The sequence below is a fragment of the Accipiter gentilis genome, chromosome 2, assembly GCF_929443795.1.
Source record: "Accipiter gentilis chromosome 2, bAccGen1.1, whole genome shotgun sequence".
Taxonomy (NCBI): domain Eukaryota; kingdom Metazoa; phylum Chordata; class Aves; order Accipitriformes; family Accipitridae; genus Astur; species Astur gentilis.
The window spans coordinates 19,960,726-19,983,820 of NC_064881.1; the positions used below are offsets into that span (position 1 = coordinate 19,960,726).

The 23,095-nt window shown below is 38.4% G+C and overlaps 1 protein-coding gene across 3 annotated transcripts in view; it reads right to left on the reverse strand.

Annotated features, from left to right (window-relative positions):
- STAU2 (staufen double-stranded RNA binding protein 2) overlaps positions 1-23,095 on the reverse strand; it is a 176,504-nt gene that overhangs the window by 107,488 nt on the left and 45,921 nt on the right. For all 3 annotated transcript variants that reach the window (XM_049822072.1, XM_049822054.1, XM_049822063.1), the window contains exons 6-8: positions 11,971-12,130; positions 6,830-6,937; positions 618-830 (exon numbers count right to left, since the gene is read on the reverse strand). In XM_049822072.1, the coding sequence (XP_049678029.1) occupies positions 618-830; positions 6,830-6,937; positions 11,971-12,130 (481 nt within the window). The remainder of the gene's footprint in view (positions 1-617; positions 831-6,829; positions 6,938-11,970; positions 12,131-23,095) is intronic.

Below are 23,095 nucleotides of genomic sequence, written 5' to 3' on the forward strand. Positions count from 1 at the left end.
GCTAAAGAGCATTATCAAACACATGCTAACGTTAACAGAGGCACATGAAATAAAAAAATACCGTCCTTTGGCAGTTGACAAGTGACACACTAGGCTGAGATGTCAACATACTCTTGGCCTTCTTTCAAATCTTTCAAAAAAATTGAAGCTGAAGCCACAAAACTCCCAAATCTAGCTCCATAAGGGGAGGAAGCTGGGCTGTGCAACATTTCCCCATATGTCTACTCTTTCATGTATCTCTCTCCCTCTTCAAACTGGGGAGGGAGGAAAGACCAGGGACAGAACCACCACATATGCTAGGAGGGCCTCCTAGAGATGATGCTAAAAATTCACATGGCTGTACAGAGCTGCTTGGAGGGTTTGATCCTCCACTAGACTTGAACCAAACCCCTGAAGACTTCAGTGGTGTGAGCTCGGTTCTTAGGCTGAGCACCCTACAAGCCATTATGTTTTGAATTTCACAGCATTCTCAGAATTTAAAAAAGCACAGGCATATTAGCACAGGCAAACAAGTAACAATATTGACAGAAAATTACAAATAAGCCTTTACTAATTTTAAATCTGAGTAACTGTTACTTTCTGAACAAACATCCTTAATTCTGTCAAAGGACACATACCTTCAGTATTGTTTTTGGACGTTTTTTAAAGTAAAGTTTTGGCTTTTCAATCACAGGAAGAGGAGGAAGTTTCTTAAGTTCTTGTAGGACAGCCATTGCAGCACGTTTCTTTGAGAGTTTCTTACTGTTGCCTTCTCCTTCTGCAGTGAATTCTCCTACTGTAACGCGTGTAACAAAGCTCTTCATGTGAGGAGGTCCACTCTCTTTAATCACCTTTTAAGTGAAAGTAACATTGAGTCAAATCACCCTACAAGAATATAACTTAATGTTTGTATCTCTGCAATGTTCTTACTACTAATGCAGTTTTCCTGCTAATCGAAGGCATTAGATGGGATTTCATAAAAACTTGACAAGTATTAATGACAGTACCAGGTTTGAGGGCAGAAAATTAAGGCTAATTAGATAAAGCAAATTTAACCACCCTATTCAGTGTTTCACATAAAATACAGTAGGCCTATATTTTCAGAAAGATTTATACAATAACACAGTACACACCAATAATGCATATTTAAACCAAGGCTGCTGTTTTTATCCTTGCAAAGGTGCTTCATGTACTAAAGAAATTCAATTCATGAAGGTGCACCAGGCTTTGGCTATTTCTTCACAGAAAACATATTCAAAACTCTATTTATATGGCATTACTTCAACCCATTCAAAATTTTTTTCTATTATCATTAAAACATAGGATGTTCACGCATGGTCCCAAACTTCAGTCTTAAATCCGTATTTTTACACTGTCCTAGCTGCAGGCAGCATGCCTGCTCTCAACTCTTACCTTGCCAGCATACACAACTCAAGAGTGATATCCTGTACATTTGAAAGGCTGCCATAGTCTTGCCTCCATGACTCTCAGCTGTCCCTCCCAACAGTACCAAAAGGAATTATCAGAAGAGCCACCATAACTCACACAAAAGCCAGTAAGTTCTGAAAGTTTCATTTTTTCATTCCCTTTCAAATATATTCAGTATGACAGTAAGAAAACCCATTTGAAGTACTTCTCCACTATTAAAAGTTACAATAGTATGGAAAAAAAATGAAGAAAAATGAAGTTCTGAGCACCGTACCTTCCTTTAGCTCTTTTTCTGTCTTCATTTTTCCACACATACATCTCCTTTTAGGAGGCTATACTGTTAGGATGCATTCACCAACAAATCACAGTACTGCAAGTGCTAAGATAGCCATCTCTTCATGTATGCACCATTTACTGGTCTGGACAATGTCTACCAGGGATTAGAGACCTCATTTGGGAAAAGGTTCAGTTATTTTTTTTGATGGGCGGAAGCAGCTACCTAATTTAATCTTTGTTACACATAATTTGTATAAGGAGACATTAGAGCATCTGACAGGCATCTCTTTGTATTATCTTCAAAATCAATACAAATATATATTTTTTTCAGTAGGTGCAATTACATCAGACCATTTGTTGAAGAAGTGTAATGCCTGAATGCAAGGGAACTGAGGTAAAGGTGCTAGGGCCTTCTTGGTGTAATAACTATATTTTTAATGGGCTGAAACCTTCAACCTTAATATTATTACAACATGTTTTGTATTAAAGTTCTTTTTATCAAGGTCATGTCCCTTGCATTATTTAGTTTTGCTGTTACACTGTAATGAGGTCTCCTTAGGCTTGTATTTCTTTTTTAAGCTCTCTTTTGTGGCAACTTCACCCAGTAAATACAATTATCACAGCATATATCAATAAAAAGACACAAAATGAAAATTAACAGACAACTTTGTCCACATTTTCCCAGAATAAGACAACATCTGTGCCAGCATAGAATTTTTCAGCTAGTCCAGGAGTGTTCCCACTCTAAGATTCCAGGTAATAATTTCAGAAGTGTTTTCAAGATTGCCTCACTTGAAAGTTGCCCACTAGTGCTTCACCACGTGAGAAGGCAGTGATGCTTTCGAGGCACTGACCCATGCTGAGCTACGGGAAGCTGCACAGCCTGCACCAGAGCTGGAACAAGCCCAGCGCTGGGATCTCCTGCTCTCAGGTACAGTTGGGCTTCGTATCAATGCTGAACACCTTCATCGCACTGCAGTGTTTCCCACTCTGCTTTAAAGTCATATCTTAATCCATCCCTGTACATTGCTATCCAAGTATTACAACACGCTGGCTGCAAAACATGGCTAAATTAACCTCACTAAGGTCCTTAATCTTTTTGTGGTCTTACTAATACCATTATATAGGTGTTTCTACTTACATGCAATATAATGTATTAATAAAATATACAAGAATAACTATACTGACCAGATGAAAAAGGAGAAAATAACTTGCTTAAGAAATATAATTGCTGAGTTCCTAAAATATTAGTTTTATATAAGTTTTCTCATATACATATAAATGCACACAAATTTTTATATATATATATATATGAAAAAGAATGTTAATACAAAACCAGATTATATTTTCATATACAAGATAATATACTTCTTAATATAAAACTAATGTATTCTGGTGTGTTTTTCATCTTTTAAACTTTTAAGTATGTGACACAAGGTAAATAATTGCCTGGAAAACGTTCAAAACTGTTTCTTTGTTAGTGTGTAAATGAAAAAAAGTCTGTGTTGTCAATGGAATGAACCCCATAGGATTCAGATGGGATCTGGATCAAGCTAAACATCCAAATTTGGTAATTTAGCAAAAAGAATATTTACCTAACAACGTTTTTTGGTTAACCCCAGATTTTAGATCTTTTTTTACTCCACATGATTTCAAACAGTTGTGCTATAAGCCTAGGGACAGAAAACACCAAAAAGAAATTCAGCCTTTGCTATCCAAGAACACTATATGCATTAGTACATTAAACTATTTCCTCAGTTGAAAGATACGACCCGTGGACCAAATCATGCCTAATTTAAAGCTGAGAATTTGATTAAAGGTGACAGTTCAATACACTTTTCTTTTTCTGTTTCACTGATTTAAAGAATAACTCCAGCAAGAGAAAACACATGGGGCCAAAACACATCTAAGGTCAAGTTACATCAAGAGTGAATTTGGCTCAACTTAATGAATCATGCTGACAAATGAAAAACAGCAGTATGATTATAACGAAAGAGCAATGCTGCTTCAATTATTAATGAGGCTCCAGGTAAAAAATCCAAAATATTATGACAAGATTAAATGGATATTAAGAAAAAAAAAAAAAAAAAGAGGAGACAAAAAGCAGGTTAACAAAAACATGTCACCTACATCCATGATTATTTAGAAGTTTTAAAATACTAATATATTTCCATGTGCTTGTGTGGGCACACATACCAGATTTTCCCAGTTTAAAAAAAAAAGAAAAAAAAGTCTGGATGTTTTTTTAAAACTGGAGTGAGGAAGGGTGAGCATCATGCCAAACCCGAATGAGAGCTAGTCAGTATGTCAACCATCCAATCTGAAAGCCTTAATCCCCAGGAGAGCAGGAGCCAGACGGGTGTGAAACTTCCTGCTGAGAACTTGCTCAGTCTCCCAGAGTCAGCAATTTGGTCTGTTCCTAGTTCCAAATACAGAATCTCTGTCTTACTGAGATAAGACTGGGAATTAGAAACTGCACTCTTTTTCCCAGCAGAACACTGGAAAGGGTTGGAAAGGCAGAAAATTTGCCTGTTCAGGCACTCTATTCCCTTACTCCTGATACTGAGAATGAAAAAAAATATTATTGTATTTGCTATTCTAAAGAAAGAACACTCCAATCCAAAGAAAAATACTGATAGAATGACAATCTGAAATACCCCAACATGTTCTACAACCTGAAGCTGTCAACCTCAGTTGCATCTTCTAGGCTCACCCAACTCCTTACTGACAGTTGGAAATAAAAACCACATAAGTTGCAAAAGAACTGAAAAAAGCAAGATTTTAGCCTACTGTCAAGGAGGGAATAAGCAGCAAAATGACCATTTTACAGCTATTCTAACAATTCCTACAGCAATCTGTTTGTATCCCTCCTTAAAAATTGTTCATTGAGAGTCCCACAAACGCCCTAGAGGAGTTGAATTTTGACTTAAAAGTTGATGAATAAAGGTTAGCTAAGGATGCACCAGTGATAAGTATGGACTAAAGCTTGTTCTTTTTTAGCACAGAATGCTTTTATTTCAGTTAATAATTTAATAGATAGAAATTCCTTAAAACTTGTCCTAAAGTTCCTAGGCAATTAAAACTAGCCATATTACTCAAAAACAGAATAGACGGAAGAAACCCACAGGGTTTTGCATGCTCTTCCTATTTGCCACCCCTTGTGCACTTCTAAGGACACATTTACATAGAACTTTACATACCTTTATGACTATTACTTTGTTGCATAACATAGCACTGTTGGAACATTGGCTAAAGTTTCGTCAGATGAAGAAAAGGCAGATCATTTTATAGCTATCGCACGCAAAAAAAGCTAGAGAAAGCTTTGATGCCTGCCTGGAATAACACAAAACCATTTGCAAATAAAATCCTATTAGAAACATCAGATCCTGGGGATCACCCATAATTGCTTAGCAGTTTTATTGAAATATAAGCCAGTACCAAGTTCAATCAAAACTCTATTTAAGAATGTCACCTATACTTAGATTTAAAGGCAGGAAATAACACAAAACCTGTCAGGAGAGCAAGAAACTGTCTTATTTCCATGTTGTTAACATTCTTTGGCAAGTTACACATCAGACTTTTCCTGTACTAAGTATCTCTGCCTTCATTCTCTCCTTACCAAATGCTCTCCCTTAAATAAGCTGAAACACAGGAATGAAGTTAAGACATTCAAAGCACTATCCCTCCCTCTTTTCTTTCCAACCTCCAAGCTATTCTGTGACCTGTGACCATTTATCTCCTTGTATTTTAGTGTATTGATTTGTATGGAACTATTCCAAATTATTTTAAATACTTAAGGTAGAAAATGATGGGTGAAAACTGAAATGTTAATTATGAGCTTCCTTTTTGAAACACGGGCATGTGTTTCCATTATGTCTGATCTTATATAAGAGTTATGTTCTTTCCAGTAGTTGCCAATTGATACACCAACAACCCTGGACACCCCAGTTTTAACCTTGAGATTTCACATTCTCTTACCTTTCTAATTAGTTTATATTACACAGATCATATGTATGAAGCACATACACATTTGTTATACTGAGGAATTCCTTAGTCAAAACCAGTATTCTTTGCCTTTGGCTCTCTTACCTGCCTTCTGAGAGATTTCTCAGATTTCTTAGAAGGTCCAGATAGCTCATTTGACATTGGCCAATTCACAGATATGGGCCAAACATGTTGGTAAATCTGCATGCAGCACACTGTAAGGCATGCCACAGCATAATTTTTTTTTTCTGCATGCAAACATGTGCCTATACTTCAAAAGGAAAAAGCACTGGAGAAAATAACCATCACCAGTATAGGCACTACCCACCTCCTTCATATATACTCAGTTTAAATGCAAAACAAAAAGCAGAAAAATAAAACTTTAAAGAGCCACTTAAACTAGCATTTTCTCCATTTAAAAAAAAAAAAAAAAAAAAAAGAAAAGAAAAAAAACCCCACCAGCTTGAAAGTCTGGTGGTTCCTACCACAACAACATTAGATTTTTACAACCAGTTTGTATAAGAACTTTCTCATCGGAAAAATTTTCCTGTTACTATCAGTCATTCTCCCGTAGTTAGTTCATTGATAGCATTGGAGCTATTCCAAATACTCTTTATTACGTAAGGTAAACAAAGGTGGCAGAAGCAGGTTCATAGATAAAATCACATGAAATGAGGAAAAAAAATCATGAAGGCTTAAGTAGAGATAGATAAGGAGTCAAACAGTGTGGAAGTTAAAAAGATACTCATCACTCTGAAAACAGCACATCGGATGCAAAATGTCTCAATGGGAACTTTTGTAGTGTATGAATGCCTACAGTTAAAGCAAAGACTTTGACGGACTGTTTTGAAGATTATTTCAGATCAGATTGAGTGTTGCTACTTATTCTAATACAACAGCACCATACAGAAGATTCTTGAACTGTCTTTCTGCCATCCACTTGTTTGCAACCGAATATTAGGTCTCTAATACTTCTGAAAGAGCATCTAGTTTAATAGTAAAAACTCAGTGTCTTAGACTCTGATATACTACCAATATTTTTTGTTATAATTTCCATGAATTTGAATGTCATATTCAAAATGTATTAATATTTTTAACTGCATTGAGTTTTAGGGGCAGGGGTTTTTAATACTTTCTTAGCAAACAAATACGTAACACATACCTCAAAACTGACAGGTATATTGCGCTTCAAAGCAATTTCAAACACTACACTGATCTCAGACTTGTTTGCATCTTTATCTTCTTCTGATTCTTTTCCTGTTTCTCCATTCTGAAAATGAAGAATGCATAATCATATTACAATTTTTAGAAGATAAAAAAATAATATACTTCTCCCTCGATTTCTCAAAGCCTTGAGTTCTCCTGTCACATTGTAAATCAGCATTTGTACATCCATCTCAGCACCTCATTATCAGACAGCCACTGATCTTGAAGCCATATATAATGCACTTATGCTTCATAATAAAGGAACACAAAGACATTAATTTCTAAATTAATGATGGATGGCAAAATAACTTTGATGGATTTTAGTCTTATTAATGACATGGATAATAATCATCTGAATACACACTTCTTGTGTCAAACAAGAGGATCAAACAGATCCTTCGACCTGTTTCTCAGTCTCTCTGTGGGTACCCCTTCCATGCAAGGAAGAAGTTTTCTGTACTTCTTGGAAAGTACAGAAGACTGTACTTCTCTCAGAAGAAATTCAGCGAATCACCCCCACACTTTGACTGGGTCACAGGTTACAGGTGTCCTCAGCAGGTCCAGCTGGTTAATGGCCCCTCCATCGACTTCCCTCTGGGAGTTATGACCAGTGTGAAAAGGTAGTGACAGAGAACAGCTTGCTCAACACAGAACAGTATTTATTTATCCATAGGAACATAGCAAACAGAGAGGCTAAGAGATAAAAAAACAAAAGGCACATGCAAATGTTATCCTGCCTAACGTTCAGCTTTGCTTTATACTTTAGGTAAGTCTTATTTTTCTCAGATGACCACCAGCATGGGGATCAGTCAAAGAGTTATGGCCTTTTACAACTGCTACCTTTTGGTGTTTGTCCCCCAGGCCACATCTTCCTTAGTTCTCGGAGGTTTCACTTTCAGGTACTTTCAAACTGCAAAGCTCTGAACGTTTCAAACTGGGATCTCTCAACAACCATGTAACCTTGGCCAGGCTCCTCATTTTTTATTAGTGGAGGTAAACAGTGAAGAAACTTGGGCTGAATTAGGTGGATTCCTGCAGAGTTCCCATCTTACATAACAAAGTCTGATCTAAATCTTCAGCCACTAACATAGCTACAAAATGCAGATATAGAAGTTATAAAATAACATTGAAAAAGCATCAGGTTCTTCACATTCACAATGAAATGTATCAATCTTTTATCTACAATTTGTTAACTCGTAATATATTAATGTTTAAGATAACACAGGACCAAAAATCAGACAGTCAGCTACAGCATGCAGACTTGGAGCACTTTTTTGTCTCATTAAATGCTTGTAAAATTTTGAGTCTGAAAAAGAAATTTACATCCCTGACATTTATCTAGTGCTAAATACAAAACAAAAATTTATAAAGTTTATAGAACCTGCTGAAAAAAAAGCATGCAGTGCCAAGCAGCAGCAAGGGTAGTTAGAATAAAATTATGTAGGACTTCTAGCACATTTCATACAATGAAATGTAAATTACCACTGAAATCAAGAATGTAGGTCATTATAGGACAGGCAAAACATTGATTAGGTTCACTGAGAAAGATCAGCTGAACAGAGTTAAAAGGACAATATTTAAAAATAAAAATATATTGTTGGGATATAAAGAGTATCAAACAAAGAGTGCGGTACTACTGTTCTGTAAAAAAACTTAGTGAGAATCTTACTCAGTACTGTATTCAACTAAGTTTGTGTTTTATAAAGGACACTGATAATCTGAAAAGCTGACAATAAAAGCCACAAGGATGAACTACTGATTAGAAAAAAAATCAACTTTACAGAGACACTATGGAAACAACAATTTCCATAAAAAGATTCAAAATTACCTAAGCAGAATCTGTAAATATATATGGGATAGAGATTTTTGATTAGCAAATATAAGAAAATACCAATTAGATAGAAAATGAAGCTAAGTGAATTTAGAAGAAATATCTTGCAAATTATCTTTGAAATGGGGAATAATCAATCACTGGCATAATTTACATAAAACATAAAGCCCATTGGACTGTCACCAAGCCTTTAAGTCAAGAATGTTTAGGTCTATGTCTAACTATACTCTAGCTTAAGCAGATATGTGGAGTCTAATGTAGAAATTACTGTTTAAAATTTCATGATTAATAAAAACACATTGGTGCAGAAAGCCCCCGATTGTCCCTTCTGCCCTTACAATTTAACTCCTTGCATATTTTTCCACCAAACACAGTAGAGAGCCTAACCGTGAGTGGACAATAGGGAGGATCACAGACTTTAAGGCTTAGACCTTAGTACTGAGCAATAAAGTTTCAAGCCTTAGTCATATGACTTCCCTAAAGAAAATAAAATATGTTCTGGAGTGTCTCAAGTACTTTGGATTTAAATTTGATCCTCATTCCACAACTGACACTTTAATTGTAAGGCCTTTCTTAGCCTCACATCTCTGAGACAGCAGAGGTGCTTTGGCAGACACACAATAGCTCTTTTTTATGAAAGCAGGCTCATATTCACCTCTAACTCTGCCCTGTTTGCTGATTGCTTCTTGTTTCTGCCCACCTTATGGTTTTCTACACATTTGCACAATGAAGTATTAAGATGGCAATACTCCTCAGTGGTTTAATACGGAAAAAAGGTTTTATCCTTAATCAAGTTTTTTTTTAAAAAGGAAAAAAGGGGTATCTTGAAATGAAAGAAGAATATATAGAAGGCTGCATTAAGCAAACATGGTTATGAAGGCGAAAAGGTAAGCCCATGTATTTACTGTGCTATATTCCATGGATCCCATTCCAGTGAAATTCACTGAGTTACTAATGGGATGCAGGGCTAGATCGGTACCAGCAGGTCTGTCCTTGGTCCCCTCTCTGCTCTTCTTGGAAGCACAGTGGCAGTGACTGGGGAAGAAAGCAGCTCAATCTAGTCATGTAATTGAGGCCAGCCAGACTCTAATGTGTCCTGGCTCTTGATCCACACATGATGTTTGAGGAATGGTGAATCAATCATCTTCCGTGGCTGACCCAAGCAGCTCAGTTCTGCTGAAGGAAGGAGAGTTTTACTGAGCTGGACAAAGTCATGGTGACGGCACATCCCACCACTGCGTAGCAGCCCTGCGTGCACTTCACATGACCAGCAGCAGGGAGGAGCCTCAACCTTAGCACCATGAAGCCCTTAAACTCTACTTCAACCAACCTCCAGTTCTCTGGAGACCTACACTCAGCTCCACACGATGCAGTTCTTGGTACTCCATCATGACCTAGGCACGGTGTTATCTCCAGCCTTCCCCAGTCACCTACAACTCTAACACATGAAGTGACAGAGATGTTTCTTCATGACTAGCTTCCAACAAGCTCCCTTTACCCTCAGCATAACCAAGCCACAGATGTTTTCCTGACTAAGGACTCGATTTAATCTCCCACCCATGGACACCTGCTATTGAGATCCTACAGTATCCCAAGTGGTCTTCAACTGCTGCACCAGAAACTCACGGTGCTCCCACAGATCTTGCAAGTACTATGTAAATGTCTCAGCTACTTTACAGTATTGTCTCCTGACAAGCCTTCCCATTTTTCTCATAGCTAACTGTGGATTTGATTCAGTTTACATACGTAACTTATGGTGGTGAAGAGAAGAATGAAATTACTTCATTAGCTCACGAGAGAGGCAAGGCTACAGCATGCTACAAGAATTTAGGAAACTCAATTTGCCATGACCACATCTTCTAAAAGCCTGCACATCCTAACAAACACTGATGTAAATAGACACTAAATAGACCCAGTTAGGCAAGAATGTTTATAAAGATTTTATTACTTTTGCTAGGTAAATTACATATGTACATGGGCTATGAAAACTCAGTATATAAACCAGGTACATATTGATGTTACTTACATCTATTATTTACTTTTGTCTACTAATCACCCTATGTACTTAGTGGTTTAATTTCCATTCTGTTTAAAGGATATCTTGAATTCAAAGATTCTTTTGATAATATTAAACATATAATTTTCAAAAACTAAGAATATGCTGAGCTAAAAATATGTTTTAGTAATATAAGTTTTGTGCTAAGGATTCATTACATTTGACTGGAAGCCAGAGAAAGGAAGGGAATTAATAATGAGAAAGGAAACAGGGATTCCTCCTGACATATTACATATTCTTTTTAAATAGTTTCACTGTTTAAAAAAAAAAAATCAATATTAACTATAGTAAGTGATTTTGAAGAGAATTTCCTGATCTAGAAAAATAACATAGAAAAACAGAAGGGTGAGTCAAACTCTCTTTGGATCAAGAGGAGGACATAGACACAGGGTGAGGCAGAAAGAACAAAGACTTCTTTTTAATACAGAAAATTATTTCCATTCTTAAAAAGCAGGTCAAAGCTACCACACAAGACACTGAAGGTAATATTAGTAATGTTTTGTACTGTGCACAGGAGTTCAACAGGCATCATCAGAAAGAGTGTACAAAATAAAAGGATTGTCTCCTCATGCATTTATTTTGGCTTATTTGACTGGGCAATTTTATTATATTCGTCCTTTCAATTTGCAAAGATTATTCTGAGAACAATTTTTCTGTTAAATATTTCTTAAAATATAACACAACATTTTCAAATAGCAATATACACAAACATAGCAGTGAGAAAGCTAGCTATTTAAAAAGCTACTAACTGGCTAAAAGCCTAGAACCATCAGACAAGTGATCATCTGCTGTCAGTGAGCTCTGTCAGGTTCTTAGGTACATTGGGGACAAGTCATATCAGCTGTAAAGACTGCATTCATGGCACAACATACATTTAAGATAAATAATTTGTTCTCCATGAAGCCACTGATTAAATGGACATTTTCTCCACTTTTGGTATAATCTCAAATATTTTATTTTTATTTTATTTTTAACTTAATGACTGTTGACAATCCCATCTTTAAAATGCCTACTTATTTTTGTTATTTAAGTCTAGTTCCATTTTAGGTGTGCTATTATAAAGAAATAACACTATCAATTTGTTAGTATTACTTCTCTAATTATGGAGGCTAACATGAAAAAAACACTAAAAATTGAACATTGAAAAACTGGCAATTAAATTGTTTGATTTGGTATCTTAACGTGAAGATTAGTTTTCTGAAACACAAACCTGAGGTAATTTTTCTGGAATGGGCTCATTCTGGAGAGCTTGAAGGGCCTTCATTGCAGCATTATGTCTAGCAGCTTGACGAGTCTTTCCTTCACCAAAAAACTCACTGTTGCCAACAGTTAACTGGACATAGAAAATTTTAGGCACTGGGCAGTGATACCTGGAAATAAGTCATGAAAAGAAAACAATAAAATTTATGACTTTTAACCATCAATTTTACATAATATAGAGCAGTAGTTAGGGATAAAACATATCTTTTCTCACAGAGTAAGACCTAACACTTAAATACATGGACTGCTCCTCAGCAAGGCCATCAGTAACTGTGACAGCAGCTCCTACGTGCAAACCAGCTCTTCACCCACATTTGCACGGCTCTGCAACAAGCTTTGCTATACTTCAGCCCAACAGCCCAGCTCTGCTTTCTTCTTGGTTTGAGTCTTGAGAAGATTAAACCTGAGGGGAACCAAAAGCTCCAGTGGAAGCCATGCCTGGGAGACAACTCCTGTCCCACAGGAAAGTGGCGCAGAGGAAGAAGGATTGAGAGGTCTCTCATCTGAAACCTGCTGGCATAGCTCAGCTCTTGGGGACAACAAGAAGTCAGATGGCAGAAGAGTGGGGGACCTGAACAATATACTTCTAGCCTCTTTTTAAAGCTCAAGTATTGAAATTGTTGCAGAGAATAAGGACTTCTCTTCCAAAAGCGTAAAAGCGGGTAGGGACAATGTCTCCTCCAACACTGTAACAGCCAAACATTTTCCGGGCATGGAAAGAAAAGCAGCAGTCACCACCACATTGTTTTCCTTTTTTTTCCTTCCCACAGAAAATTTCTAAATATAATGGCAGGGTTGTTTTTCTGAGTATGTCTGAAAGGCACCGAAAGAAAGATAAAGCAAGGAATTGCACGTTTTCCTATGAACAGGCACAGCTATTATTCCTCAAAGAAAGCAGTATCTTTATTCATATCATCAACTCCACGTGTCTATTTTCAGTAATAAAAATAGCTAACCCAACCCATACTCCCTACCCTGAAACCTGCCTCTCACTAGCAGTGAATGAAGAAAGAGAGGTAATGCCATTCTTGGGTTTGGGAGGTCCTGTCACAGCACTGTGACAACTACAAACATAAGAGCTTGTCCACATAAGCAATTTCTACAGAAAATAAGTATTCCACCACCACCACCACCACCTCAGACTCAGAAAAAACAATTCAGCACAGATAATTAGTTCTAATCACTGTTAAAGTTATAATCTCTTAGGAGAATATTTCCAAAAATTTCTCTAATTATATTCTACACAGGTGAGGGATTTCACTTCATACTCTTCACTCTGTGTCTAGTCAGCCTGTGCTCCTTCCCCTCAAAAGCTTTCCTAACACACTGGAGATTTAGTCCTTGGAAAAATACGTACCTACCAGAAATGGTTTCTCATTTATGACAAATAACTTGTACATATTTTATGGCAATGTAAAAAAGCCCAGGATTCCGAAAGTGTGGCCAAAAGCTAGGTCCATTGTAACAAAACTAGAATCACTCAAAACCACAACAAAGTACTATGTTTTCCTTCTTCCTCTTACAGGATCCTTATTAAAGCGTGCTCTCTCCATTTTCATCTGTTGACATGGATGTTGATTTTTTTGTATGAAGACTCTCTGACTTTTCATTAATAATTGTAAACAATTCGTTTCCACTATAAAACAAAGTTTCTCAGATAGCAGCACACTTCAAACCCAAACAAGTGCAAATAAGCACTCCAGTCTCAGTGCCCCTGAACTTTGTGCCTAATTCTAAAAATACGTTTATATGGAAAGAGCAAAACCATAACACTGGCTCCAATATGCCTCTGGCTATAGGGCCTTGGAGGGCTGAGCAAAATAGCCTTTGCAACATGCAAAAAGCGGGTATTTACTTTGCTTTCCTGTTTACAGTTTAATACAGTTATAGGGAATTATTAAGGCCTCAAAATGCATTTGCTTGTGTAGCATTTTCATAAAATTATAGAATATCTCAGGTTGGAAAGGCTCCTGGAGGTTATCTGGTCCAATGCAGCACCCAATGCAGGGTCAAGTTCTGAAGTTACACTGTCTTGTTCAGGCATTGTCCAGGGTATTGTGGATATCTCCAAGGATGAAAATTCCACAACATCTCTGGGCACCCCATTCCAGTGTTTGACCACTCTTTCTGGAAGAACACTACAAAGCTCCTACATGCGTAATGGAATTCAAACACCACGGACGGTACCATTCGTTAACAAAGCAGCTGTCAAACCGAAGAAATGGATAGTTCCAAGAATGTTAATTTCTATCCCACTCCACTGCATCCTTCACTGCTTCAGACATACAGCATTCACCTTCTCCCTCCCTCTGCTTCTAAAAGGTACAAACACAATACCAAGACACTAGCAATGTGACAAAATCTACAATAAAAAAGTAGTGGTTTCAGGCTGAGATTTACCTCAAAAAGAATGGTAGTTTTTCAAGTGAAAGGCAGAATTTCACCCCTTGCCTTCACTTAATGAGCTTACATAAAATGCTTCCTATATCAACATTTTCCTTTGATTTATTAGTTTTATTTGGTTTGCAATATTGTTTTAGGGAATTTTAAAAATAAATTTAGGGAATATGCAGGCAATAGATGTAAATAATACCTTGAAAGAATTTAAATCTAAGAATCAGGAACAGGCCTGTGACACCCAACACAGGTCAAACTATACTTCCAGAGTGAAAAATACTACATTTATTTAAAATCACGGGAAAAATAATTAAAAGCTTCATCAGTATAATCAGCATCAACTCCACTTCTTCCACAGCTGGCTTAGAGCTGTCTGTCCCTGGCTCCTATACACCACTAATGTGATTCCTCTGAAAGTCTTTCCTTAGTTTATCACAGAAACACAGAATAGTTGAGATGGAAAGTAAAATCTGGAGATCCCTTAGTCCAGCCCCCCTGCTCAAAGCAGGTCAGTTAGAGCAGACTGCTCAGGGCCGCTTTCCTTTGGGTTTTGAGTATCTCCAAGGGTGGTTGATTCAACAACCTGTCTGGCAATCTGCTCTGGTGTTTGAGTAAAAAAGGCTTTTCTTTTCTCATGATTAAATGGAATTACTTGTATTTCAGTTTGTGCCTCTTCTTCTCTGGATACCACTAAAAAGAGCCTGGCTCCACTTTCTTTACTCATCCCCTTCATCTATTTTATACACATTGTTAAGATCACCCCAACCCTTCTCTTCTCCTAGCTAACAAGTCCCAGCTCTCTCACTCTTATCAGATGAGAGATGCTCATAATTTAGCTCCCCCAGCACTCATGGGTGCATTCCATCAGGCCTCATAGACCTGTCCTGTCTGTTTAAATGTTCCCCAACCTGATCCTCCTCCATCGAGGGTAAGTCCTACCTGCTCCAGACTTTCCTGCTGATCTCAGGGACCTGGGACTCCTGAAGGCCTGTCTTATCAGTAGACTGAGATGAAGGCGTTTTGAGTACCTCCATCTTTTCCAGGACCATCAGGTTCCTTGCCCGACTCAACCGTGGGTCCCTAGTCTTCCTTTTGCTACTGTAGAAACCCATCTTGTTGCCCTTCACATCCCTTTCCAGATTCAACTCCAGATGGACTTCGGTTTTTTCTAACCCCATACCTGCACACTTGTACAGTGTCTCTACATTCATCCTGGGTCACCTCACCTGGGTCACAAACCCTGTTTGAATTTAGTCCAAAGTTCCTTGTTCATCCATGCAGGCTTCCTGCTGCCTTTGCTTGACCACTTGCATGTCGGGATGGACAGTTAAACCGGTCTTAAGCTTGGAGGAGGTGAACCTTGACAAGCTCTCCTGGACTTCTCTCTTCAGGACTATATCCCCTGGGATTCTTCCAAGCATGTCTCTGAAGAGACCCAAGTCTGCTAGCCTGAAGGCCAGTTTGTTATCTGTGATACCTGCCTTGTTCTCTCCTCTCAAGATCCTGCCACTACCTCATGGTCACTGCACTGACTCCAACCTTCACCCCTCTGACCAGTTCTTCTTTGTTTGAATGTGTGAGCTCTGGCAGGAGTGCCCATCCTCACCAATTCCTCATTTGCCTATGGCAGAAAGTTGTCATTGATGCACTCCAGAACCTCCTGGATTGCTTGTGCCCTGCTGTGATGTCCCTCCAAGACATACTGGGGTGGTTCAAGTCCCCCATGAGGACCAGGACTGTGGCCATGAACATTCTTCCAGTTACCTGAAAAAGACCTCATCTACTTCTTGATCATTCAGTGTGTAAGAGACACCCACCACAATATCACCCACACTGGTATGCCCTCCTGTCCTGACCCATAAACTATCAGCTGTCTCATCACTCATCTCCTGACAGAGCTCCATGCATTCCCACTGCTCTCTCACATAAAGGACAACACTCTGTCCTTGCCATCCTGGCCTGTCCTTCCTAAAGAATCCGTATGCATCGATTGCAGCACTCCATTTATGTGAGCTATACCACCATGCTTCTGATTCCAGTGTGGTTGGTGTTCTGCAGTAGCTGCACACAGACCTCTCATTCCTCCTGTCCACTCTCCATGCTAAGTGTGTTTGTGCACTGGCACTTCAGATAGCAACCCAAGTGTACTGATTTCCCAGAAAAGGTATAAGGACTTCCCCCATCATGCTGTCCTGTAGGCTCTTGCTTACTTGTGTGCATACACTTGTGGGACTCCTTCAGCCCTGTTTTGTTGGGTTTAGGGTCTCTCGTCAACATGACCCTTAAGTCTTTGCCTACTAACTTGGTCCATCACTTCCTCATTTGGTTATAGATCAACTCCACTCTCCATCACTTTAAAGTTCTCTTGACCAATTTGGCTGATCTGTTGATAAAGGTGCTTGCGCCACTTGGTCAGGTGGATCCTATCTCTTCCAAGCATTGATCCTCGAAGAGGGTGCCACAGTTGAAAAAATCAAATCTCTGTAGTCATGCTTGTTATGGTCCATGTTTCTGCTTAAAGTATCACTGGTGACCACTATGAAAAGCAGAGGTAGGTAATAGCCTAAGGAACAGACAACCCTTGGCAGCCTATCCACAATGTCCCAGTCAAAGCCCTCAGTGAGAAGCAAACCTCCCTGCACAGCAGGGCAGGTTCACAGATGGTGGTCTCCATCCCCTGCAGTAGAAAGTTGCCCACTATTATCACTTGCTGCTTCCTTCTGGTGCTGCTGGAGGGTTCAGACTTGGCTGGACTGGATGCTTTGAGAGCTCCTAGGCCCTCATCTGATGCCACGGCACTGAAATTGTAGTTGCAGACCTGCAGGTGGAGCAGAAGCCTTCCTCCCAGTGCCAAAAATTACAAGCTTCCAGCCTTTGCCATCACAGGACTCCCCATTTCCCAGCCCAATAAGCACTGACTCTCTCTGCTCCTCCTCTGGTACGGTTGGGGATTCAGGCTCTTGCACCTGCAGGGTCTCAGAGAAAATCCAATTGATCACTTCCTCATCAGCATTAATGATGTCAGCACAGTTTGCTGACATCTTCCTGCAACTCTTTTACTTGGTAATACAGATCCCCTGACAGTGCACACCTCCTGCAGACAAGGCCACTGTCTCTGTCTCCCCATCCCAGCTAGAGCTCTGGAGCTAGATCTGACTTAAGGTCTCTGATGTACCACAATAGCTGCTCCAGGTGGTGCTAGGAATGGTGCCATGTGGCACATCACCACCATCGCTGAGCGCACACACACTGTCCTTGGCAGAGTTTCTGGCTTCCTTTCGTGTGAATTGCTGTGATGCATCTGCTGCCTGTCTCTGGGAATGGTGATCTCTGGGAATGGCCTGCACTTTTATGTGCTTCTCCCTAGTACCGGCTGAAAGGGTGCTGGACCCTCTCTAATCAGGACACAGCTGGAAGAAAAGCTCAATGCACCTTTTGATCAGGGGCAGCTGCTAGAGCTTGCTAGAAGTCGCAGCCTCCTGTAGCTATCCTTTCCTTGAAGTGATAGGCATGCTCAAGTTCCTCAAAGAGTTCCCAGGAATCCTCCCACCATCCCAGAAATTGTTCTCAGAACATCCAGAACTAGAGCCTGGAAACTGCTGCATCTGTTGGCTGCCTCTGTTAGCTGCAGCTTAGCGTTGGACAAGCTCTGTCACACAAAAGCAGTAGGCACCTTGACAGCACATCCCTCCTCATTATTTCACAATCCTCTTTAAATAAGAAGAAATGTGGTAGTGCTGTTAGCAACTACCTAGATTTAAGGAAAATACAACATTCATCATAAGTTCCTGTTTCTTGTTGAGTTACTAGACCTACCTTTCTCTCCATTACATGCAAAGGACGAAAGCACATGAACCTTAATCCACTTCATAAACTCAGATCCCACAACAGGCCCTCTCTTTTTCCTCCTCCCTCCCCACCTTTTCTTTTAAAGAGTGTTTAGGGAGCTATTTATGTGATAATATGGAAAAATGATATTCAGCCTGTGGCTCTAGAGCCTCATGCAGCTCTGGCATTGGCAAAATGATTAGGCTTTTACATGGTTTTGATTAAACTTCTCTTGCTCTGCTTGGCCTCAGGCAGAGTTAACAGAGCACTGATAATATGAACATTGCCAGGAAAGTGCAAAGGAACACCTGAAATCATCAGAAAATGGACTAAATCTGGGAGGATATTGGCTTCTTTACAACATGGAGCATGTCAAATAGAAACAAAACATCCTCCTCTTTTCAGTGGTGAGGACAGAGACTGTATTAACAAAAACCTTAAAAGTAATCATAATATTACAGTCTGAAAGTACAGTGCAATAATTAAACTGAGTTTTAATACAGAGTGATTCTGCATCCTGAAGATGCACTCTCATGAACCCCCTGCAAAGTTAAGATATCTGCCACTGGTCATTAATAAACCTTCTCAATATATTACATTTGAGTTACTAAAAATGACTGAAACCATTAACAATCTTGGGAATATTTATATAGAGTTTGTGGATTATTATGCAATAACATATCAGCACAATATTTTCCATCACAAGAACACCTACACATCAGTCCTACACTCCTTAGCCCTCTGTTGCTCTGTTCAGCCACAGAACTGAAACAGTCAGGATTTCCAATAGCAACGCTTCGTGTATGGACTCATTAGGTTTCTGAAAGTTTTAAAACTACCTACATTTAAACAATATGCATCTCCCTGCATTCTACATGGCCGCTACAAAGGTTAGGATTTTCCTTTGGAGAAAATTCTTATGTAAAAAAGATTCTCAGGTGATACTGGCACACTCCTCAGAACATACTCCTCCAGAACGTAAGCTGACAGACACAGCCAAATGACAGAAGATTACAAGACCAGAAGACAACAAAAGGACATGTGAAATGATACATTCAATTGGAAGAAAAAAAAAATGTGATAAAGGATAATACTTTAACAACCAGTCACGTATAAACTATTAAAACAAGTTAATTTTTCTCTTGGCTCTTTTGGACATTTGAGATTTTTAAGATCCCTCAAATAAGAGGACTGGAAAGCAGGTTCTCTTTATTCCAAGTTTCATAGCATCAGAAATCTAGTTTTTAGCTAATGCCATTGGTATCACTTTAGAATAGTCAACCTGAAAAAGGGTTATTTACTCTATGACTGTGACCTTGAATGCCAAGTTTCAGCAATGAATAAATATTTACAACTAGTTATAAACCCCTAAAAATAGGGGTTCATAACAGAAATGCTGACAGACCTTAACTAAGTTGGTGTGAGCGGGCGCCACTATAATTAAATAAATCACCAAGGTCTGTTGACAATTAGAAAACTCATTTTGGTTTGCCACAGAGACAAACAAAAATTCTGTTCATTATAATTTTACTGGAATATGATGTCATAACATGTAAGCATACTGAAACAATCTGCTGCTTTTCTAGCCAAAATATTAATTGCATACTAAGGAGCCCTTGGGGCCTCTTCCTTTTTGGCCATCAAATCCACGCACACAAAGACAAATAAAGTATTAGTACATACGTTATGTGTTCATACTGCATTTCCTGCATTTCTCTGGATTCCTCAATGGCATAAATGTTTCTGATAAATATTGTTACTTTTTTCTTAGATGGGAAAAAAAAAAACCCAAACCAAGTGCAAGCTGCAGCTCACGGAAAACAGGAAGTTTATTTAGATTTAACCTCCTTTTCACTGCTAAAAAACTCCAGTGAGGTTTTGTCTAGATTCTAATGGCCAATGTGTTCTTCACCTATGTAAAAAAGAACAGATAAACCCAGCTACTTCCCCACCACACAAGTGTTGTAGGAAGTATTACACTATTCCCATTTCATAATGCAAAGTGAAGAGGAACAGGGACTATTTTGGCCAAGATGAGGGCCACTAAAATATCAGATATGACATGGTACGGGAAAGTCATTCTTCAGATGCCAGCTCCGTGCTGAAAGAGACATTATCTGCACTTTTTCTCTGTGGCTCCTTTTCCATACCAACTCAATCAGGCTGGCAGCCCTGCTGACACTGCTTAACCAGGAAAATGCTGTGAGCTTTGTGAGTGGAGGGGTAGAGAGCCACAGATCGTGCAGGGGAGTAGGAAACAGCATTTGCTGTGAACAACTTTTTCTCCGCAACATTTGAAATTCTCTAGGGGAGCAAGTTGCTTAGTGCAGCTGTTCCCTGGCCATGCCCTAATTTTCTAAGCAGTCCATTAACCATGTGCATTTCTTACAGATGTGAGTTCTATGTTTTGAAGAAGGAAACATCCAGTACAGCCACTTTTGTCTTCATACAGTCCACCTCCTGGTTCTTTCAGCAGGTCCACAACAACACCTGGGAACAAAGAGGCTCTCTTTTCCAAGTACTCCTTTTGAGAATGACAGTCCATTATCCCTGAATCAGTCTGTCTGTCCTCTTCTAGATTACCTCCACATCCTCCAAAAACGTTCTTAATGTAAAGCGAGCACGGCAAGGCACTATGTACCACTTTTAGCCACAGACATCCCTTATTAGATGGAAAGGTAATTTTCTGAAATTTCTATTCAGCTGATTTATTTATATAGCGTATTACTGTTTTCACCTTTCTAATGTTGACCTCCCCTCAGCTACATAGAGAAGATTTTAAAAAAGAAAAATCATGTATACTTGTCCCAGATAATCCTTCATTCGAAAGATGGTTTTAAACTATAATCCAAACCTTTAAAACTTCAAAATTAATTTAATCAATTCTGAATGATTCAATATTTTTTCTCTATATAATATTTGCTATGATCAGTTTATGAAACCAATTTTGACCTAGTTGTAGAAAACCCCTAAGCAATAGAATGTTTAATTGACTATGTAAGAATTGTAAAGAATAACCATGTGATGGAAACATGTTAACAAAAAGAGATTCAAAAGCATCTGTTGAATTTTTTTTTTAAATAATGAGAAAATGTAACAAAGATGCTTCCCATTTTAAGACATAGAAACTCCAAACCTTCTCTACTTCAAATGTAAGAATGTAAGCAAATCCTGCATAAACAGTCAAGATCTATGAGTTGCAGGCAACTGCATAATGTAGTCCTCTTTAGCTGTTAAAGTCTATTAGAAAAAAAATTAGATTACTTGCTTCCAGTGCTTCTGTTGGGAGGATGATCCAGAAGCTGAGTTGATACTTAGGAATCTCCTAATGTTCAGCTTGGCTACACTTTTACATTTTGTTTTCTGTCAATACTATCCCTTAACTTCTATAGCTTATTTACTTTTTTGTTATGTTTACCCTCCAAGGCAAGCTTTCCCATTCCCTCTCAGCCTTTGTTTTGCAAGGGAACAAGTCAAGGTATTTTAGAAGTCTTCTGTATAAAAGGCTACCCGCTATCCTGATAATCCTTCACAGCCCTTCCCTATACTTGCTCCTGTTCTTAAATGTAAGAGTCAAGAATGGTAGACAATATACCATATGAAAGGCTAACACTGTTCTGTGTAACAGCAATATTTGTGTATCTTGACCAGAAATATCTTGCTCAACACATCTTAAAAATCACATTTGCCTCTCCTCTGGTTCAATCTCATCAGTTATTCTTAGTTTATCTTGCAAATAATCAATAATATCAGATAACACTCCTGTTCTGTGACTTTCAACTGAATAACCCTCAAGTGACAACAGAGTTAGTACTGCTTGTGCCTATGGTCTTAATCTTACATTTTATACTGGAAAGTCTAGTCTCATCCCATTTCTAATGTGTCAGTCCTCACGATCATCCAACTCTTCCTGCGTATACTGATCTTCCTGTATAACAATGATGCCTTCTACATCCCATGAACGTTTTCCTACTTTTGGTGCAAACACCATTACAAAAATAATTTAAGAGGTTGATTCTAAAACTGGAAAAACTGCACTTAATAATCGTCCTCAAAGTTTGATTTTTAATACTGCTGATTATTTTTCTTTTCCTTTCCCACCTTGCATTTCTTACACAAATCCCCATCTCCTTCAGTTTAATGAAAACATTATCCTTATCTAATGCTATAAAATGCTTAACCGAATCCCACAAGTATAAGACTTGCTTTACTCTCTTTACCTAAAAAATGAGTTAACACATAACATGCAAGGTTAACACATTAGTCAGACACAATCTACCTTTAGTACACAGAAACTTTGTGTTGAGTTGTATCCTTTTTTACTTCCATGTCTTTATTTATACTTTCTTTTAAACTTTGTGCTAAGTCTGTGAATATTTCATTAATGATGACTGCCCTTTCTTCTTTTTTTTTTAATTGTTTTCCTGCGCTAGAGACTATGCAGTTCCTTCAAGCAGTATGACTAACTTAATAAAAAAAATTTACTCATGTTTTCACGATCACAGTATCGAAACATTCCTGAGTAAAAAACAAAAGGGAGGCAGTGTAACATAACATTATCTAATGTGGAATCTTCCCAGAAGAATTTGTGATGACAAGACAGTAACATTGCCACATCACTGTATCACTGAATTCCAAGTTGCTCAATACAGACATCTGACTGAAATAAATATTTCAATATTTACTCTCTGCATGTACCACTACTTTGTTTACCGTTTGCAGTAAAAAGGTATATCAACAAGTAAAAAACAGTTGCTCATCAAAAGTAATTAGAAGAAACCAACAGAAAGCTACAGACATTATAAGTTAAATACTTTAACCATCACAGATTAAGCTAACAAGAAATACAG